Genomic DNA, 17,052 nt, shown 5'->3' on the forward strand with positions numbered 1-17,052 from the left:
ATTGCATATATGATTTTACGAAAAAAATAATTAATTTACTCAATTTATTATTAACCATTTAGATATCTTTCATAACTATTCTGTTACCTTGAAAAGGACGAATCTTTACGAACGCTCGCTTAATCAGCCTTTATAAAAACATAATTTATACAGATAATTGATATTTTTATTAAATGAAAAGAGATCATGCGCGAAATTTTCAAGTGGCCAAATAATTTGCGCGGACAAAAAAATTCTTTTATAGCCTGTATCTTTCCTCTGTAATCTTTTATATATCGACGTGACGAAATACAGTCTCCAAGGGCCGTTGTATTTTATCTCGCGCGAGCGATCCTTGCATCGCGGATTCCCGACGTCCGCTCACGCAACAAGTTCCCTATCGCGCGGATGACTTATAATGTCTCGTGACTCTGCACGTTCATCCTTGGCGCCGAAACGCAAACAGCTGTGGAAATCTCAAGTCTATATTTTAACGCAAAAGACAAAGGACGCGTCAAGTCGAAATTTGTTACTTTAATTTTATTATTTTATCATATAAATGTGTAATTAATTTGCGTTTCTCTTCCTTATACGTGCCAGCGTATTTAAGATGAATTTTTTATTGAGCGTCACATCTTGTCTATTTACACGGCTTGCTTGTCAGAGCAGATCGCGGCCGGGAAGGATCTCTGTGCGATTATAAATGAGAAGAGTACGAGGTATGCTCGTTCGGCCGCATCGGAGAAGGTTGTGCTGACGACAGATAAGAAATGTTTTATGTGTCATGCCCGGTATCGCGTGTCGCAGCGCGCGACCCGCGTTGACACTCTATTAAAAATAACGCTCAGTACGCATCCGTCCGAGACGACAGACACACTCCCATGGCGCCAAAATTGCAATGATAAAATTTCATCTTACGAGAAACATCGACAACATGGATATACGCCTGGAAACATCTGTATAATTTTTTATACATTTAATTATTACTCGTATTTATCGTATATTTATTTTTAAAAATCGAAAATATTATGGAATTCGCGTAATATGAATCTCATCGCGCAAAGTTAAAATTGATTAACTGAAACTGTGTTGATCCCACATTGATGTCGGATACGCATTCGCGGTAGCGTAAACGCAGCCATTGCGGCGGAAACATTCCTGCCAATGTTGGTGCAAGAGAGAGGAAATTGTACCGCGAACTTTCGGCTAATGCGACGTCATTAACTCGGCTTAGGGTCCGCGGCAACGTTAAACGGGCTATTTTGCATATAGTGGTCAACGACGGGGAGGGACCTTCCGCCCACGCCGGGTCCGACGCGAGATGCCGCGCGACAATCGCGCGCACCAGCCAGCCAGGGATTCGAAGTTTATGGTAAATCGATACGCGTAGGGCGCTGCAGTTTTGTTAACGGCCGCATTAAGCTATCACGCGAGAGTGCCATTACCAAGTCGATCGTAAGTAAGCCCGAAGTAACGATGCTGCGTGGTGTAACGCAGCCTCGGTCGACGTGCATATGTGCTCGCGCTCTAGAAAACGCTTCTCTTATCCGGAAATAACGTCGCGATCCAGCGAACTGGACGGCAAACTACGGTCATTAACGCTGTACGAACGTCTAGAACGTCTTGCAATGCAGAAAGCGCGTCACGCGATACGAGAATCATTACAATGAGACGGTCGGTGATTCTTGTTACTTTAGAGCGATACGAAAAATTCATTTCCTAACATTATTATATACAGAGATTACGAAAAGGAAAAATGCACTTGTATATTTTCAAAAGTCAGTTGAAACTTAATGCATTGGAAATATTATGCATATATGATAATTGTTAATGCAATGTAATCGTCAGTGATAAATACGATAATTTAAAGCACAAATAAAAAATATAATCAAACTTTTTCCATTTCATAAAATTCTCGCAAAGAAAAAACAATCTCAATTAATAATTAGTAATAATTAATGAATAATTGATTGTTATAACTTATAGAAACTGACTTGTTCCCGAACAGGTTGGACTTCCAAAGAGACGTGAGGATTCTGGCTGCTCTGGAAGATCGCAATATCGCTCGAGTCCTGGGTGCTTGTTACCGCGAGGAACCGTACTGTGTGGTGATGGAATACCTGGAACACGGGGATCTTTGTCAGTTTCTCAAGACACACATCACTGCCGAAGACGCACATTCCATGCCAATTGGCGTCAAGACACTTAGGTAACTTTCTAGACATATGACATTAATCATCTAATAATAGTATACTTCATAACTCGTCGAATTAGAAAAAATCTACAATTTCTCTTCAATTATAAAGCTGATTTCTACAATTATTAATTGGTAATTGAAAATTAATTTATTCATTAATTTTTTAATTTTTGAAGCATTTTTTAATTTGAAAATATATATTACTGTTGAAATAATATTAAAATCACTAATTTTCTCTTCTTATTTTTCTGTTGGAATACGATATGTGTACGTGTATGTGTGTGTATAGCTTTCAATTATTTTTCTGCTGACTTGTTATTTCATTGATATAACGAAAGAGCGGTGTTTATTAAAACATCCGTTGTCATTTTTCGAAAAAAATGGCACGCGTGCAGGATGTTTCGTATAACTGCCGCCGTAGAAATTGAATGTTCTCAAATAAAAACAATACAATATTTTCAAAAAAATATCAAATTGGAGTACCTTTCGCGAAATTGGCGGAAGGTCACCGAGCACATATAATCGTGTTAGTAAACAGTTTGAAAGCAATATCGTTTTGCCAAACAAGAAAATATACTTTGGGGGAGAAAACTGATGCAAAAAATTTTCAAACGATATTAATTTGTTTGCAATTTCACGTCAAAGCACTTGAAAAATCCATAAATTCGCATTTATACAATTACCAGAGCGATAATAGATATTATATGTTACATACTAGTTTACATGCCGGATTTTTTCATAATAGGGATAAAAAGATCAATGAATGGCATTAAATTTCGCACACTATAAATAATTTTTTTGTTTCTCTAACATATTACATAATGGTATCACTTTGTAATTTCGAAAAAATTTTAAAACTGTAGATATGTATTGAAATCCCGTTAAATCAAGAAAATTGTCTACCGGGTACTCTCAGTCTTGATATTGATATTCACAATATTTGTATAAAAAATATAAAGTATTAAAAATTTGATGTTAAATGTGTGTATAGCTTTCAATTATTTTTCTGCTGACTTGTTATTTCATTGATATAACGAAAGAGCGGTGTTTATTAAAACATCCGTTGTCATTTTTCGAAAAAAAATGGCACGCGTGCAGGATGTTTCGTTAAATATAATGATTAACAATTGCAATTCAGAGATAATTTTTTTAAATTTAATCAAAATCGATTCAAAACCAAATAGCATCATAAGTAGGCGATTACTTTACGAAAAAGCTAATTGCATCATCTATAATCTTGCTTTGAAGTTTGAAAAGAAAATCTCTTCATTAGTCTGAATATTAATCGACCTTGTAATGTTAGTAGTCACATTATGCAGATAATATATTGCCGGCGATGCATTACTGTAACCAGGTTTAAAGTATTCGAGATTACGGCTCTCGAGTGCCGCAATCGTCTCTAACGAACCAGGACTCGGTTTCATTTCCGACGAACCGCCGTCGCTCGAGTTAACACGCAATAAGTTTCTTCGGCGCGAGTTTGACACGTTTATTAATCGTGAGCGACGCACGCTCCCCGGATTCTCGTCGACCTACACCTCGGAGGAATCTCTCCGAGGCGGCGGCGGTCGAGAGAGGATTCGCAAGTGCGAATACCTTAACTTCGTAGGAAACTCATGCCGCTTCGTCGTTTCAGTTTCAACTGTCTCATCTACATGGCGGCGCAGATCGCGTCGGGCATGCGGTATCTGGAGAACCTGAATTTCGTTCATCGGGATTTGGCCACTAGGTGAGTACAATGGGACTTTGTCGAAACGAATCTCCCTCGCGCGGATTCCCACTTTCATCTCCCGAGAATAAACTTACACTACGAACGCGTCTTTATCATTCTCGACCGGTATTCACTCTGCACCTAAACATTCTGTAATTCCCACTCCAAGTTTGCGTAGAAGTACGCGATTTATACATTAAACAATGCAAAGCTTATAAGCGAACACGTTTAGATGAATATATACGTTTTATAATTCTAATAATATATATCTTCAAAATCCAAATAACTTTATACATTATATGAACTTTTTCATCTCACGTATATTCAATAAATATATTTTTCCGTATATTTTTCCGTCATAATCGCAAATAATTTTAATTTGATGAGAATGAAGACTGCATCAGAGATTTAGATACAGGAGTGAATGCAAAGTTCGCTTCGATGCATACGTCAAGGAGATGTAAGGCCATAAACAAGGGAATCTTCTCCGTCGACGTAGAGAAAATTACAAAGCTTTCGCGGCAGCAACAATACACGAAGGGACTTATAATTCACGGGGATGATCCCTGCCGCGGAAATAGGTTGAAAAACGCAATTCCGTGCCGTGCAATTTATTGAAAAGTAATTTCAAAAGTCGGTCGCGAAACCATTCGCGAGAGAGGCACGATGCGGCGTAAATGTTGCGGCACGTTTTTTACGTTATTGCGGAAAGGATAAATGGATTCGTTCTTGATTTATTTGTCGAGGTAAACTCACTCACCCGTTGGATGTATTTTTTCCCGTCTCGCTTTTCGCTTCATCGATTAACAAGATCGCCGTTCGTTCTATCGGGCTTTAATTCATCGAAGAGCATCTTTCGACGGATGTGCCTTTCGAATCCGATTCGAGACTATGCCGTCTGCTTTAATTGGCACAGTCTAATAACTGGCAGAGATGTTCTCGCGAATGTATGTGATCGTACTCGGGGGACGTGTATGTACGAGGAGGGAGGATTTTACTACGGGCGACGCACCCGTTAAAACGGGACGACGGGACACCGATATCGATTCTCCCACTCTCAGGACGAAATTGAATTATACCACACCCTCCCCTTCCCCGTGCGGTGCATTTCCATAAGCCCCAAAACAAACCGAGCCGAGAACCGCATGGGAAATCAACGATTTGTTAGTGAATCGTCGCGAGGAATGCAACGAGAAGAGCAAGTGGCTAGTTATTTCCGTGAGTGAATGTTGGATGTGTGTATCGACGACGGAAAATGTCAGCGTTTCACTCTTTTTTTTTTTTTTTTTTTTTGAGCCAGTCGCGCATTCAATCGTCGTAACTATCGGGATCAGCTTTTGGCATTGTGTCCCTCGCAAACCACTCGCGCAAAGTGATTCCGTCGGGTTTTCCCTGGCAGGAACACGCGACTTTGAACGCACAATAGGCACCTTCCTCCACAATCCAACATAATGGTCTAATACTTGTTATATTTACGGTCGATTTTCCTTTCTGGCGCTAGAAACTTTTCCCTTTCGTACGCATTATTTCGATATTACGTATAATTCAAGATTACTCGGAAAAGACTGCCTTTTCGCTTTTCCAAATGCACACATTTTTAATATCTCTCGATCAAGATACATTTTTCGCTAAAAACGTGGCCGTTAAAAAATTAAGAACCTTGTGTCGATAATGAAATGTTAATATTCGCGAAAGTTGCCGAGAAAGATAATTAATTAATCCTCGAATTTTCCATCGATTAATACGCAAACATTTATAAAATGTATAAAAATATTACGTCAAAGGATACAAATATATGCATTGGCCAATCAAAATATTATAGTGCGAAAAATCTATATTTTTTAAAAGTTGCATCATTAATTCGTTAATTATTTCATGACAATCGTGTATATTTTCTTTTAAATTTCGTATGCTTTTTCTCAAGTAAATTCCATTTATGCAAATTTTTAATATCGCTCGTATCGCGAAATCTTTGTAATGATCCTCAAACCATATAACGTGTACAGAGAGCAATACCGCGATGACCGCTAGTCGACGAAGTACAACCTGTATATAGAACGAAGTCCATCTCTGGTTGTTATTGAAATGCAATGGCCATCTCGCCGAATCGATAGGACGTTTATATGCACATATGTGCATATATGTATACCTTTCGCGCACCCACGCAAACCACCGAGTTCTCATAGCACGCGGGACCTAGTTTCCGGCTGGACAGTGTCTCTCAAACTCGCGCTTGTAAATATTAATAGTAAAGCGAAAAACATTTTCTTGCGCGAAGCTTCGATAATGATATCAACTGTCGGCATTTTTGAGGACAGGTTTGATTCGTCGATTGCAGAAATAGCTTCAGAAATATCGACAAAACTAGTTCTGTGTCATTTCTGTCTTTCTCTTTCTCTCTCCCTCTCACGCGCTCCACCATCGTACAATTAAATCAATAAAGCACTAATTTAAAAGATAAAGTATTCAATATAAATAAAAGATAAAATTCGACGTTGTCATTCTTTTAAATTTATAGTTTTTCACGATAATTGACAAGTAACGTGCTCACTGTAGCGTTCAAACGAGATATCCAATTTGTGTTACATTTTCACGACGGAATGCTAATGGCGTTGCAATAAATTCCAAAATATTTTCAACGGCATTCGCAAGAGAACGGAATGTCCATTGCTTGTGCGATTGCGGCGGCTATAATCCCTTAGTTAATTTTTTAACAAGCTACACATGAGGCTTTATAAAATTTTAGTGGCGCTCGCATCGAAACCGCGGCGCGTTATCTCTATCCGTGCTTTTGTGAGAAAAAATGCGCGATACGATCCGATCGCATTGCAAATAGATCGATACCTTTTGGTACAGGCTCCAGGATTTAATCAAAATTTAATCAGAATTTAATGGCACCGCTGAACTTCCACTTTGATGGCGCACGTCAGCGTGACGAACCGACGATATTCAGTGAAATACGCGACCGTATGGGAATTCCACTATGGGGCATAAATTCTTCGTGACTGGCGGCGTCAAAAGAGAAATGGACATTGCGGATATCAATGGCGCGTACGCGATACTTTCGAAATGCATTTCTGCCCTTTCTATCGGGCGATCTCTGCGCGCGATTTATCTGTCGCGATAAATGTAAAAGAGAGCGAGCCGAAACATTTTTATTCATTTAAATCGAACCCGATGGAGAATTTTAAACTGCGGAGTTTAAACAGAATCGGAGAACGAGAATGTTCCTCGCTCGAGACAAACTGCCAATCCATCGCGACTTCTTATTTCATTCGCCAATCCGCGGCGTATAGCTATAGAGTCATTGTCGGAACCGTGCCAAGTGTAAAAGAAGGAAAGGATCGATTGCTGATCAAACGGTAATGCAATTCAATTGGCTCGGATGGAAAAGGAATACGAACGAGAAAATTGATAGCTGTATGTAATGCTTTAAAAGATGGAAAGGATAGTGGATTCGTTCTCGTACGAGAGCGTTTGTCCAACCGAGAGAAATATAAAGATAGGATATTACACGTGAACGAGAGTAAAATCTCATGATTTGCTGTAAAACGGTTCCGCCAGTAAACGCTGATAATGTTATTTTTTTTAATGGCGGAGATTGATTATAGCGGGGCAAATATTGCGAATAAACGTGCATCTGAATAAAAGAGCAAAAACGGAAAAAAAAACTCGCATCCTGTATGTGGATATTTCGTATTCCGGTAAAAGAGATTTCCTTCATCCTATTTTGAATCGCAAATGTATGCCGGGCGAGTTTTCTTTAAAGTGTAGATAATACTTAATATCGGGGACCTGCTATCTCGCTTCTACTATTGATTCTTACATTTGGAATATTATGCAGCTTTTTGTTTTCGCATTTACAATTCTAATTTTAATAATATTTACTTGGCAAAGATCTCTCTAACGTTGTAGGATTTTTCTATAATTATTAATGTAAACATGTACAATTTTTACACAAACTTTGTTTAAAATTTTGCTAAAAATCCACTTTATTTTTATAGAATGCCTTTTTTGCAACAAGTATAATCAAATATTGATTTAAACATTCGCAGGCTTTCGATATTTGTACGTTTATTCGTAACAGTTATCCTGTTTCATTGACCTTAACATTAAATTTAGACTGCAATTTTGAGGGGATTCTTCTTCTATTCACTTTCGAAGAGACTGAAAACCGAAAGTTTTATTCTCCGCCGACGAGAGCTTACGCTTTGGAATAATCGGTTAAAAAATTCAAAGAACGGCTTTTCCCGTACGCGTTTTCTCACCGTATTCTCGCCATTTTTCCCACTTTGATCGAAACCGTTTGTTTCTCTTGCAACGAGCATGTCCAATATTCAACTTTCAATCTAACTTGGCCGACCGTTCAACTTGAATGTCGATACTTCGCCTCGACTTCATTATACAGCCGTGTCAATCGGCCAAGTACACTTAATGTTCTCGTTTCTATCGACAATAGCGTCGGTCCTTGCGTCAAATGGTCAAACGATTCCAAATTTAACTTCAACTTGTGCAACTTGCAAAATGACAGAGGCGAATCTCTCCTCATCCACCGAAGAAATCGTCGCGGATGTAGATTCCCACTTTCTGACAAGAAAACCTGTCTTTGTTCTGATTTCGATAAAAGGTGAAAAGGCCTTTCGCGTCATATTCTTATAGCCTAATTTTGACCCGATATTTCATGATCCTTCTTTACTTTCTTTTGTAACGATTATATCTAGTATATTATCATCAATATATTCTCGTTTCTCACACACAATAATAATTCTAAATTTAAATTCTCTCCTACTAACATATAAAATAAAAGATAAATAAGATATGTAAATTGTGAAATTAAAAAGTATTAAAATAAGAAATTAAAATATTCTAACAGTGGTAATTATTTTTATAATAATCTCTGTTACGATTAATATTGGAGTAATAAGATTAAAAGATAAGATTTTAGTATAGAATATTTCTTCTTTGAATGTATTAATATCTATTAAGATAATGTTTGTAGAAATACACACATCAACAATTTGAAGTAATTTAAATTTAATACATATATAAAATAGATATATAAACATATAAATATAAAATATAAATATGGAATAAATATAAAATAAATATGTAATATAAAATAAATATATAATAATATATTATTTAATATATTATTAATTACTATTAAATAATAAATTAATAAATTAATAATAGAATTAATAATACTCAGATGTATCATGAAATTAATGCATAAACTTTTGTTCGGTAATTTACGTTACGTGTTTTATGAATTATTATGTTTGTTTATATGCTTTTAGAATTATTATTTCTGAAATTTATGCGAGCGATCAAAGTTCTAACTACTAGATTATAGAGCGGAGATCATCACGTCTGATTTATCCTACAACAGCTTCAATGCGAGGCGTGAACGCGGCTTATTGCATTACTGTCGTACTCTGCAACATAGGGAGGACCGGGGTCAACCCCATCGACGCAGTAGCCCGATGGCGAAGTAGCCAATAGCAATGATCGATAAAGCGCCCCTAATTAACCAGGTTCTGCCGCCAAATTGGAGCTTTGTTCTATCGGCAAAATTAATTGATTCTATCTATTCTATACCCTTGTTCCATGGATAACGTTTGACTGGCCGTTTCTCAGATAGCGAAGATTAGTTCGTCTTTAAAGCGAGCCGGTCAATGTCTGGAGCTTTGAGCCGAGTTGCATGAATGCTTTCCGTCTCTAAGTTCTCCTCAGGGGATCCTCGAACGTATCTCTCGTGAAACCCGTTCAAAGGACGAGTGGATGAAATATCAAACGCGATAAGATTAAGTAAATATATCCGTGTATTATAATATTAACAACAAGATTAAAATATACCGCTATCTCAGCGCGGCTGTTGTTGTTGTGAATAAATACTCTTATCGTTGCACATCTTTCTTTTATAGCAAACAATTTACGATAATCATTATGCGACAATCCGATTAAATACTTTTCGATTATCCGCTGGGCAAAATTTATTTACGCATCGTATACAATTGCTCATTCGTGTGTGCTCGAACAGGAAACTCGACCACATTTGCGAGCAAATGCCATTGAGCTCTATAACATACTGGAGTGAGCTTTCAAGGGTGGGGGAATGACCCAATTCGTAGAAAAGGATACATACATGCTACATGAATCGCTATCTTTGTCAGAAATTCGCTAATTAATTGATATTATAATATCATAGTCAGACACATTGACTTTGTATGTGCTTTATGAATTGAAAGAAATATAAATAATTCACAACTGTTTCCAATCTTATTGTTTGAATTAGCAATATTTTTGTAATAGTTAAATATAATCTCGAATATCAAAATATTTTTTAAAAGATATGCACTGCTGTATATGCAAGCAGTGATATGCACTGCTTGCTAAATATTTGATAAAAAGTGTTTTTAATTCAAATAGTAAATGTAAAAAAAGAAGGATTCAATAAAAAATATATCTCTTTAATTTCCGATCCCGATATTTTATAGAAAAGTTCACTATAGTAGAGCTCACTAGCTGCATGTAGACAATTATTCTCGCTTCCGGTTGACTACGATGTACAGAATGCGTACGTGTATGCAGATTGCATACACGGGCATGCTATGCGCTCCACGTATGTACCGACGAGAGATCAATCTGGCTGCACCTCTTTCGTTTCACAAACGTGTCGAAAAGTAGTTGAAAAGTATTTAATCTAATCGATAACACACAGACGCGCGCAAACTCGCGTAACATAATGCTATCCAGGAATATCCCAAAATTATTTTAAAGCGAGCATTATATCCTCCGCGCCGAGTACTTTGCATAAATCAACGCGCGGAGATGATCAAATAATATAAAAATAGAAACGTGGAAAAAATGCGAATTCTTGTCACGATAAAATAGAAATAAAATCTTCTCTTAATTCTCTACGAGTCATAATTTTGCTTGCAGAAATTGTTTAGTCGGTAAGGCTTATCATATCAAAATCTCGGACTTTGGCACGGACAACGAACTTTATGCTTGCGATTACTACAAAGTCGATGGAACTATGCCCTTGCCGGTGCGATGGATGGCCTGGGAATCAATATTTCTGGTAAGTGTATCAACTAATATATACAGGGTATCTTCCCAGGTATCTTCCGTCCAAAAAAAAGGCAGATTCTCTGGCCAATTTAAAAACGATTTTTCCTCAGCGAAAATGTCGCGGCACTAATAGTTTTCGAGTTATAAACGATTGAAAATAAAGGGTTTTTCGCAAACTAAGGCTTATGGGAATAAAATATTAATAAAGTCACATTCTTTAGTTAATTTTAGGTAGAGTTTACTTTAATAGAATTTTAATTTAAGGCTTAGTTAGAAAGATACATGATGACAAAAATTGGGAATATGCAAAAAATGATCTCCCTCGACATTTTCGCTGAGGAAAAATCGTTTTTAAATTGGCCAGAGAATCTGTCTTTAAAATATCAAGTGGTAGTTTCGGGACACCCTGTATAAATAACAATTTATTCAATCATGAGACAACTTTAAATTGCATCTAATTTTCAGGGAAAGTATACGACCAAGAGCGATGTGTGGGCTTTCGCAGTTACTCTCTGGGAGATTTTGAACCTCGGGAGACGCGTCCCTTACGAGCATCTCTCCGACGAAGAAGTGGTGCAGAGCCTGCGACAGCTGCATCACGCCGCCGATTGCAACAACGTTAATCCCGAAGATGGCTGCAAGGAGGATTCTAGAAATGTCTTTGATTATCTTCCGCGACCCACCGCCTCCTCCAAGGACATCTACGATCTGATGCTCGAATGCTGGCGGCGAGAGGAGAACGAGAGACCGACTTTCCGTGAAATATCGCTCTTTCTGCAGCGGAAAAATCTTGGATACGCTCCAACATCCTGATATTGAGCCCCAAACTTGAACAAGCGCGACGTTTTTAATAATCATCCCGCGAATCAGAACAAGTTCGGTTCTGAAACGGGTCGACGAACGTGCAGGCAATGTCCTCATTTGAAGAATTGCAAGGAGCGAACGACGAGTGAATGAGAACGATTGACGAAAAAAAAGGAGAAAGATGAGAGCGTGAAAGACGACAAATATATATCACGACATCGAAGAGATAAGTACAACGATGGAATTTTATTGCCTGTCAACGAAACGGGACTGGGATTTGGAGTTTTATGACAGAGAAATTGATCGTCCTTCGATTTTATTTCGATTTACACATTTTTTCGCGGAATAATAACGTGTAATGATAAACGAGAAACATACAGTTAGAATAGATAGAAGAGGAGTAAACGCGAGAGACGAAGATTCTACATCGGAATTCATCATAGACGAATAATTCGAACTATCGCGTGCCGCCGTAAATAGAATCGATGCTCCGTGAAATTCTTACTAACGAAAGTGCATATCTTATCGATTTAGAGCACGAAGATCGCGAGAATATGACATCGAATCTCGACGCAATTACTCGCGACAGCAAACTGTGCAACGATCTATGTAGCAAAATAAGGGTAGAATTCTTTCTCGAATGTAAAGAAAGACGTAGAGACGGATACGAATCTGTGAATACGACAATCGGACGAGAGCAGAATAAAAACTTGCCCGTCGTAGATAGCCGCTCTGTGGAGAATCTCCGATGCCATCGAGAGAGACGGATGTTTGCGAGGTCGAAGAAGATCGTCTCGCAATTGTCGAGAACTTAGGAGCAATACCATGTAACTGTAATACAGCTGTGAACATTCCTGCACGGGTGGGTACCTATACTAGGCGCGACAATTACGCGAATAGGAGGGGGATCGTTACTTAAGAAGAATAATACTAGGATTCCTTCGGGATTATATCATTTCGATTAAGGATTTAATGCAAAAAATGTGAATCACATCGACGTAAGGCAATATAGCAGCTATTACGATATTAGACGCTAGAACAACTGTTCAAGTTAATCGTAAAGCATTATAACTGAGTGTGTTTTATGAACATGTGGGTGCCTATTTTCTCCTTTTCTATCTCCCTTTCTCTCTCTTTCTCTCTCTCTCTCTCTCTCTCTCTCTCTGTTTATTCTCCTCTTTTACTATCTCCTTGAAAACTATATATTATATCGCCCAGATATTTTGAATCTATTTGTGAGATGAATCTACATGTGATTTACATCGCGAAATTCTTTATCGTCACGAAACATATCGCGAAACGACGAGTGATTATCGTGTAGTATTAATAACGTTATCTCTCTCTCTCCTTCTCTCTCTTCGATCGTGAAGAAATTAATCGTCTTTCTAATACTATTTTTGGTTTGTAAACACATCATCCGTGTGAAATATAGCATATGTGAGAATATTTAAATAACTTTAAAGACAGCCAGAGACGACTGTAAAGATTTCTCTACATGTTTATTCGAACGATATCACTAATTGCAATTGCAGTTAACAATTTGTATGTGAGTGGGATTCGTTAATATTATAACACTAGACGAATTATCGTAAGTTGTAAACGCAAGTAGACGAAGAGTAAAGTTTTACCTATTCTGCATTAAAAAATGATTATAGACTATGTATCATGTGACTATGACACATCATAATTGTAACTTTATATGATAGGCGGGATCAATGAAATTAGGATATTGTACAGATAGGCGTACCGTAGTAAGGAACGTTATCATTGCATTTTTCGGAAACGATGGATGAAATTAGACGAACAGAAAAATCTGACCTTCTCTGAGAGCGTTATACACTCGCTTACAATTTGATATTAATATGAAAAACATAAGCAGAAATTGTTTAGCTTCCGACAAAATGTTCGTAGTGAGATAATAAATTGACGAGTTCGATCTATCGGAATGTTTTTTTTTATCAAATAAACAAAAGCACGAAGAAAATAGAAAGTAACCATAATTAGCGGTTTAAATTTTCAAGTTAACAGCGAACTCGCCATATCATTATCTCCATCGTACATCATAAACTCGATTTTGATAATTTGTCTTAATCGACTTTTGAGTTTCGCGTATTTACATACCGGATGAATACTATAATAACTTATGCGACATTTAGCGAATAGGCGCGATGTTACCGTTATATCATTAAAAAATACTATTTATATAAATTAAAATGTACTACTGCATAAGGAGTAGATGATACGGAGGCATAGCCATATGTAGTTAAAATACACGCGTTGAATTTAAACGTAACTGGAATTGCTTCTATACCACCGAGATCGAGATATCTTAAGACGATTAAAAGAAAATCAATGCGAATTCACGTATGGATTACGAGGTAATAGAAATAGGCAATTGTCAGAGGTAAATAGTAATAGCCGATCGATTATGCATTAAGTGTAACATTCTAAGTGCGTAATTTAAATTTTGTATAAAAGTGCCGGATCAACAGACGTATAATTTCGTGCCATCGCGAAACTTTGGCCAATCGATTTTTCGCACCGCGCGATTGTGACTGAGTTGAAACAATAATACCTATTGTCGATACAGTTTTAGTCCGAAGCAAACTGCCATTACTTTTAGAATGATAATAGAGAATGAATTGTAGTTGCGTTTAGATTCGCCAATATAAGCATAACGCTGCCTTTGGCTATATTGTTGCCCCTTACTGCTAACGAGTAACTTACTTGTCTACTCATGTGATAATTTAGTATATTCCTACGTACCTATCTCTCTGTACCTACCAATTCGAAAATCTTGCTAGCGAAAGGATTATTCGAATATATCTTATTTTTATTATAAATCATAATTCAGATAAAAGATCAGATAATATTTATTTAATTTTCTTTAAAAAAAGATTGAAATGCAAAATAATTATGAAAAGTGATAAAGAACATAAAAACTATGTCTAGCAGTTTCATATTTATACTATAAATCTAACGTATAATTGTTCCATTATTTACTGCAAGATGTTAGAGAGAAAAGCGAATAATGTGAAATAAAATGCAAACAAAGCATATCTAATCCTTTCTCTATGTAAAGATTCGCTATTATAATATAGATAACTTATTTCTACCTAGCGTGCCCTTTTTCCAATGATAATTAATTATATCCTTTGTGAACAAATCGAGCTCTGTCAATGGCATCACCGAGGTAATCGTACAATATCAGAAACAAGTAATAATCGGATATATTGATCGAGCATTGTAAAGTACGAACACGCTAGATCGATAGAAAATTTTATTTCTCTTAAAGGCCTTACGTCTTAATAAGCTCAATTTTAATTGCAGATATTCCTATATCCTTATCACGACACACTGCTAATTCCTTCGATATATATTTTTAAACGCGTATGATTGACAATCACGCTTGCCTCGGAATTTTAGAAAATATTTTTAGCACTAATCGTGACTTTCTTGAAACACGACTATCGACAGAATTGGCATTTCATAATTATTTTCATAATAAGCATAATCTCTTCATAAAACAATCTTGATTTTCATCAATCGAATATAATTTTAATATAATTATATAATTCTCTATTATAGCGCACAAAAAAAGACGAGAAAGATATTATGCTTTTTATATATAACGTAGCTTAATAATATGCCAATTCATGAAAGAGAGATAGTTTGCACGATCTGATAATCATACTTTCAGGATAAAAATAAATTGTAATTCCATTATAATAATGACACACTAATGTCGTACATTAATATCACGATTAGTATCACGCATATTCGTATATTGTATACGATCGTCATGTTTAATTTGAAAATGATTTCACAACAATGACTACATCGTACAAAATAATATCACTGCGGCTAAAGATTGCAACGAAATTAATATGCAATCGTTGTATGAATATTTCGTTCACGCGAATATAATGAAATATGATTTCGATATACCTGATTGTTAAAACCTCTATGCTGGAATATCGAGGAGTCTACAGGTAATTGTGGGAAAACTGGGAAGAGCTCATCTAGTTGTATCTTCTATCTAGGTATGGGCAACGCACGATCATATCACTCAACTCGGCCATGTTTTGCGTTATATTTTTTTTATATGAACAAACATTTCCTTCTCAAAAATTACTCGATAAATGAAAGCATCGAAATTGAATTAAAATCAATAAAATTATTCGATTTTAAGAGAAAAGAATCACAACGAAACTAACCACGATGAGTTGCCCATGCTTATTCTACGCTATCGAACCTTGATCGTTATAGTCATAAAATTATTTTGTACTAAGAACTGTTTATAATTTTGTATCTAATCTCTGTAAATATCAAGCAGATTGTCTATGAGTAATAAAGCTTGAACAAACTCGATTTAAGTAGACTATATATAAACGGGGAAAATATATATATATATAAATACAAGTATTTATAATATATCTATATATTTTAATTAGTCGTATAAGGCAGCAATCGCGAAAAGATGTAAGTAAATTTTGCGTGTAAGCGGTAATCGGTAACGTAACAATGTACAACGATCTAGGAATTATTTGTATAATATAAAGACGACAATTAAGGGACAAATCATAAAAGTATACATGTTACTCAGTAGTCGTGTGTGTATATGTGTATATATACATATATATACATACATATATACATATGTATGTATGTATGCATACATACACTATACATTTAGAAATTAACTAGTCATGTACGGCACTTTATAACGATTAAAGTGTATCCCTGACACGAAATGCAACGTGTGCTGTTCTTTGATTATTCTCGCTTTAATATAAATAAAAAAAAAGATACAACAGTCTATTAATGCAATCAGATAAGATATTAAATTTCTAAAACAAATTATCAATTTCACATTAGCTTTGCTACAAATTTATTAAATTTGATCAATCGCACATACAGTGTGAACAAAACTATTGTGTCATAGACAGATTCAAACAGCATTTTTTATATGTTACATCTATATGTGTCTCATTTAAAAAAAATAACATGCCATGTGTAAATTCCACATTATCCATTATCCATCAAACACAATGATAAAATCTATTTGTGTTGGATAGTGAAGTGAAAAGTTATATTACTTATTTCATAAAAATATCCTATCGCCTCATAACATTCCTTATACACTGCATATAGTTCTATTTCAAGTATAATAATCAATAATTGTGCACTAAAATATACGCATGCAAAGATAGTTTTTCTTTTAAAAAGGAGGTAAAAATCAGGAAAAGATTTTTCCCATTTGTTTCCCATGTATTTCTCTTATTAT

The 17,052-nt window shown here is 36.1% G+C and overlaps 2 protein-coding genes across 12 annotated transcripts in view; one reads left to right on the forward strand and one right to left on the reverse strand.

The window, feature by feature from the left end:
* Positions 1–15,301, forward strand: part of LOC145963049 (discoidin domain-containing receptor 2) — a 250,006-nt gene extending 234,705 nt beyond the window's left edge. For all 5 annotated transcript variants that reach the window (XM_083084656.1, XM_083084658.1, XM_083084660.1 and 2 more), the window contains 4 exons: positions 1,988–2,188; positions 3,813–3,905; positions 10,830–10,971; positions 11,427–15,301. In XM_083084656.1, the coding sequence (XP_082940782.1) occupies positions 1,988–2,188; positions 3,813–3,905; positions 10,830–10,971; positions 11,427–11,774 (784 nt within the window). In that variant the 3' untranslated portion in view covers positions 11,775–15,301. The remainder of the gene's footprint in view (positions 1–1,987; positions 2,189–3,812; positions 3,906–10,829; positions 10,972–11,426) is intronic.
* The window catches only part of LOC145963056 (uncharacterized), a 368,536-nt gene that overhangs the window by 347,045 nt on the left and 4,439 nt on the right, over positions 1–17,052 (reverse strand). For all 7 annotated transcript variants that reach the window (XR_014436063.1, XR_014436062.1, XR_014436061.1 and 4 more), the window contains exon 2: positions 1,974–2,099. The gene's annotated coding sequence lies outside the window, so the exon portion shown is untranslated. The remainder of the gene's footprint in view (positions 1–1,973; positions 2,100–17,052) is intronic.

This window comes from Camponotus vicinus, unplaced genomic scaffold, assembly GCF_025532165.1.
Source record: "Camponotus vicinus isolate PSW18456_S1 unplaced genomic scaffold, iyCamVici1.0 SCAF_12, whole genome shotgun sequence".
Taxonomy (NCBI): domain Eukaryota; kingdom Metazoa; phylum Arthropoda; class Insecta; order Hymenoptera; family Formicidae; genus Camponotus; species Camponotus vicinus.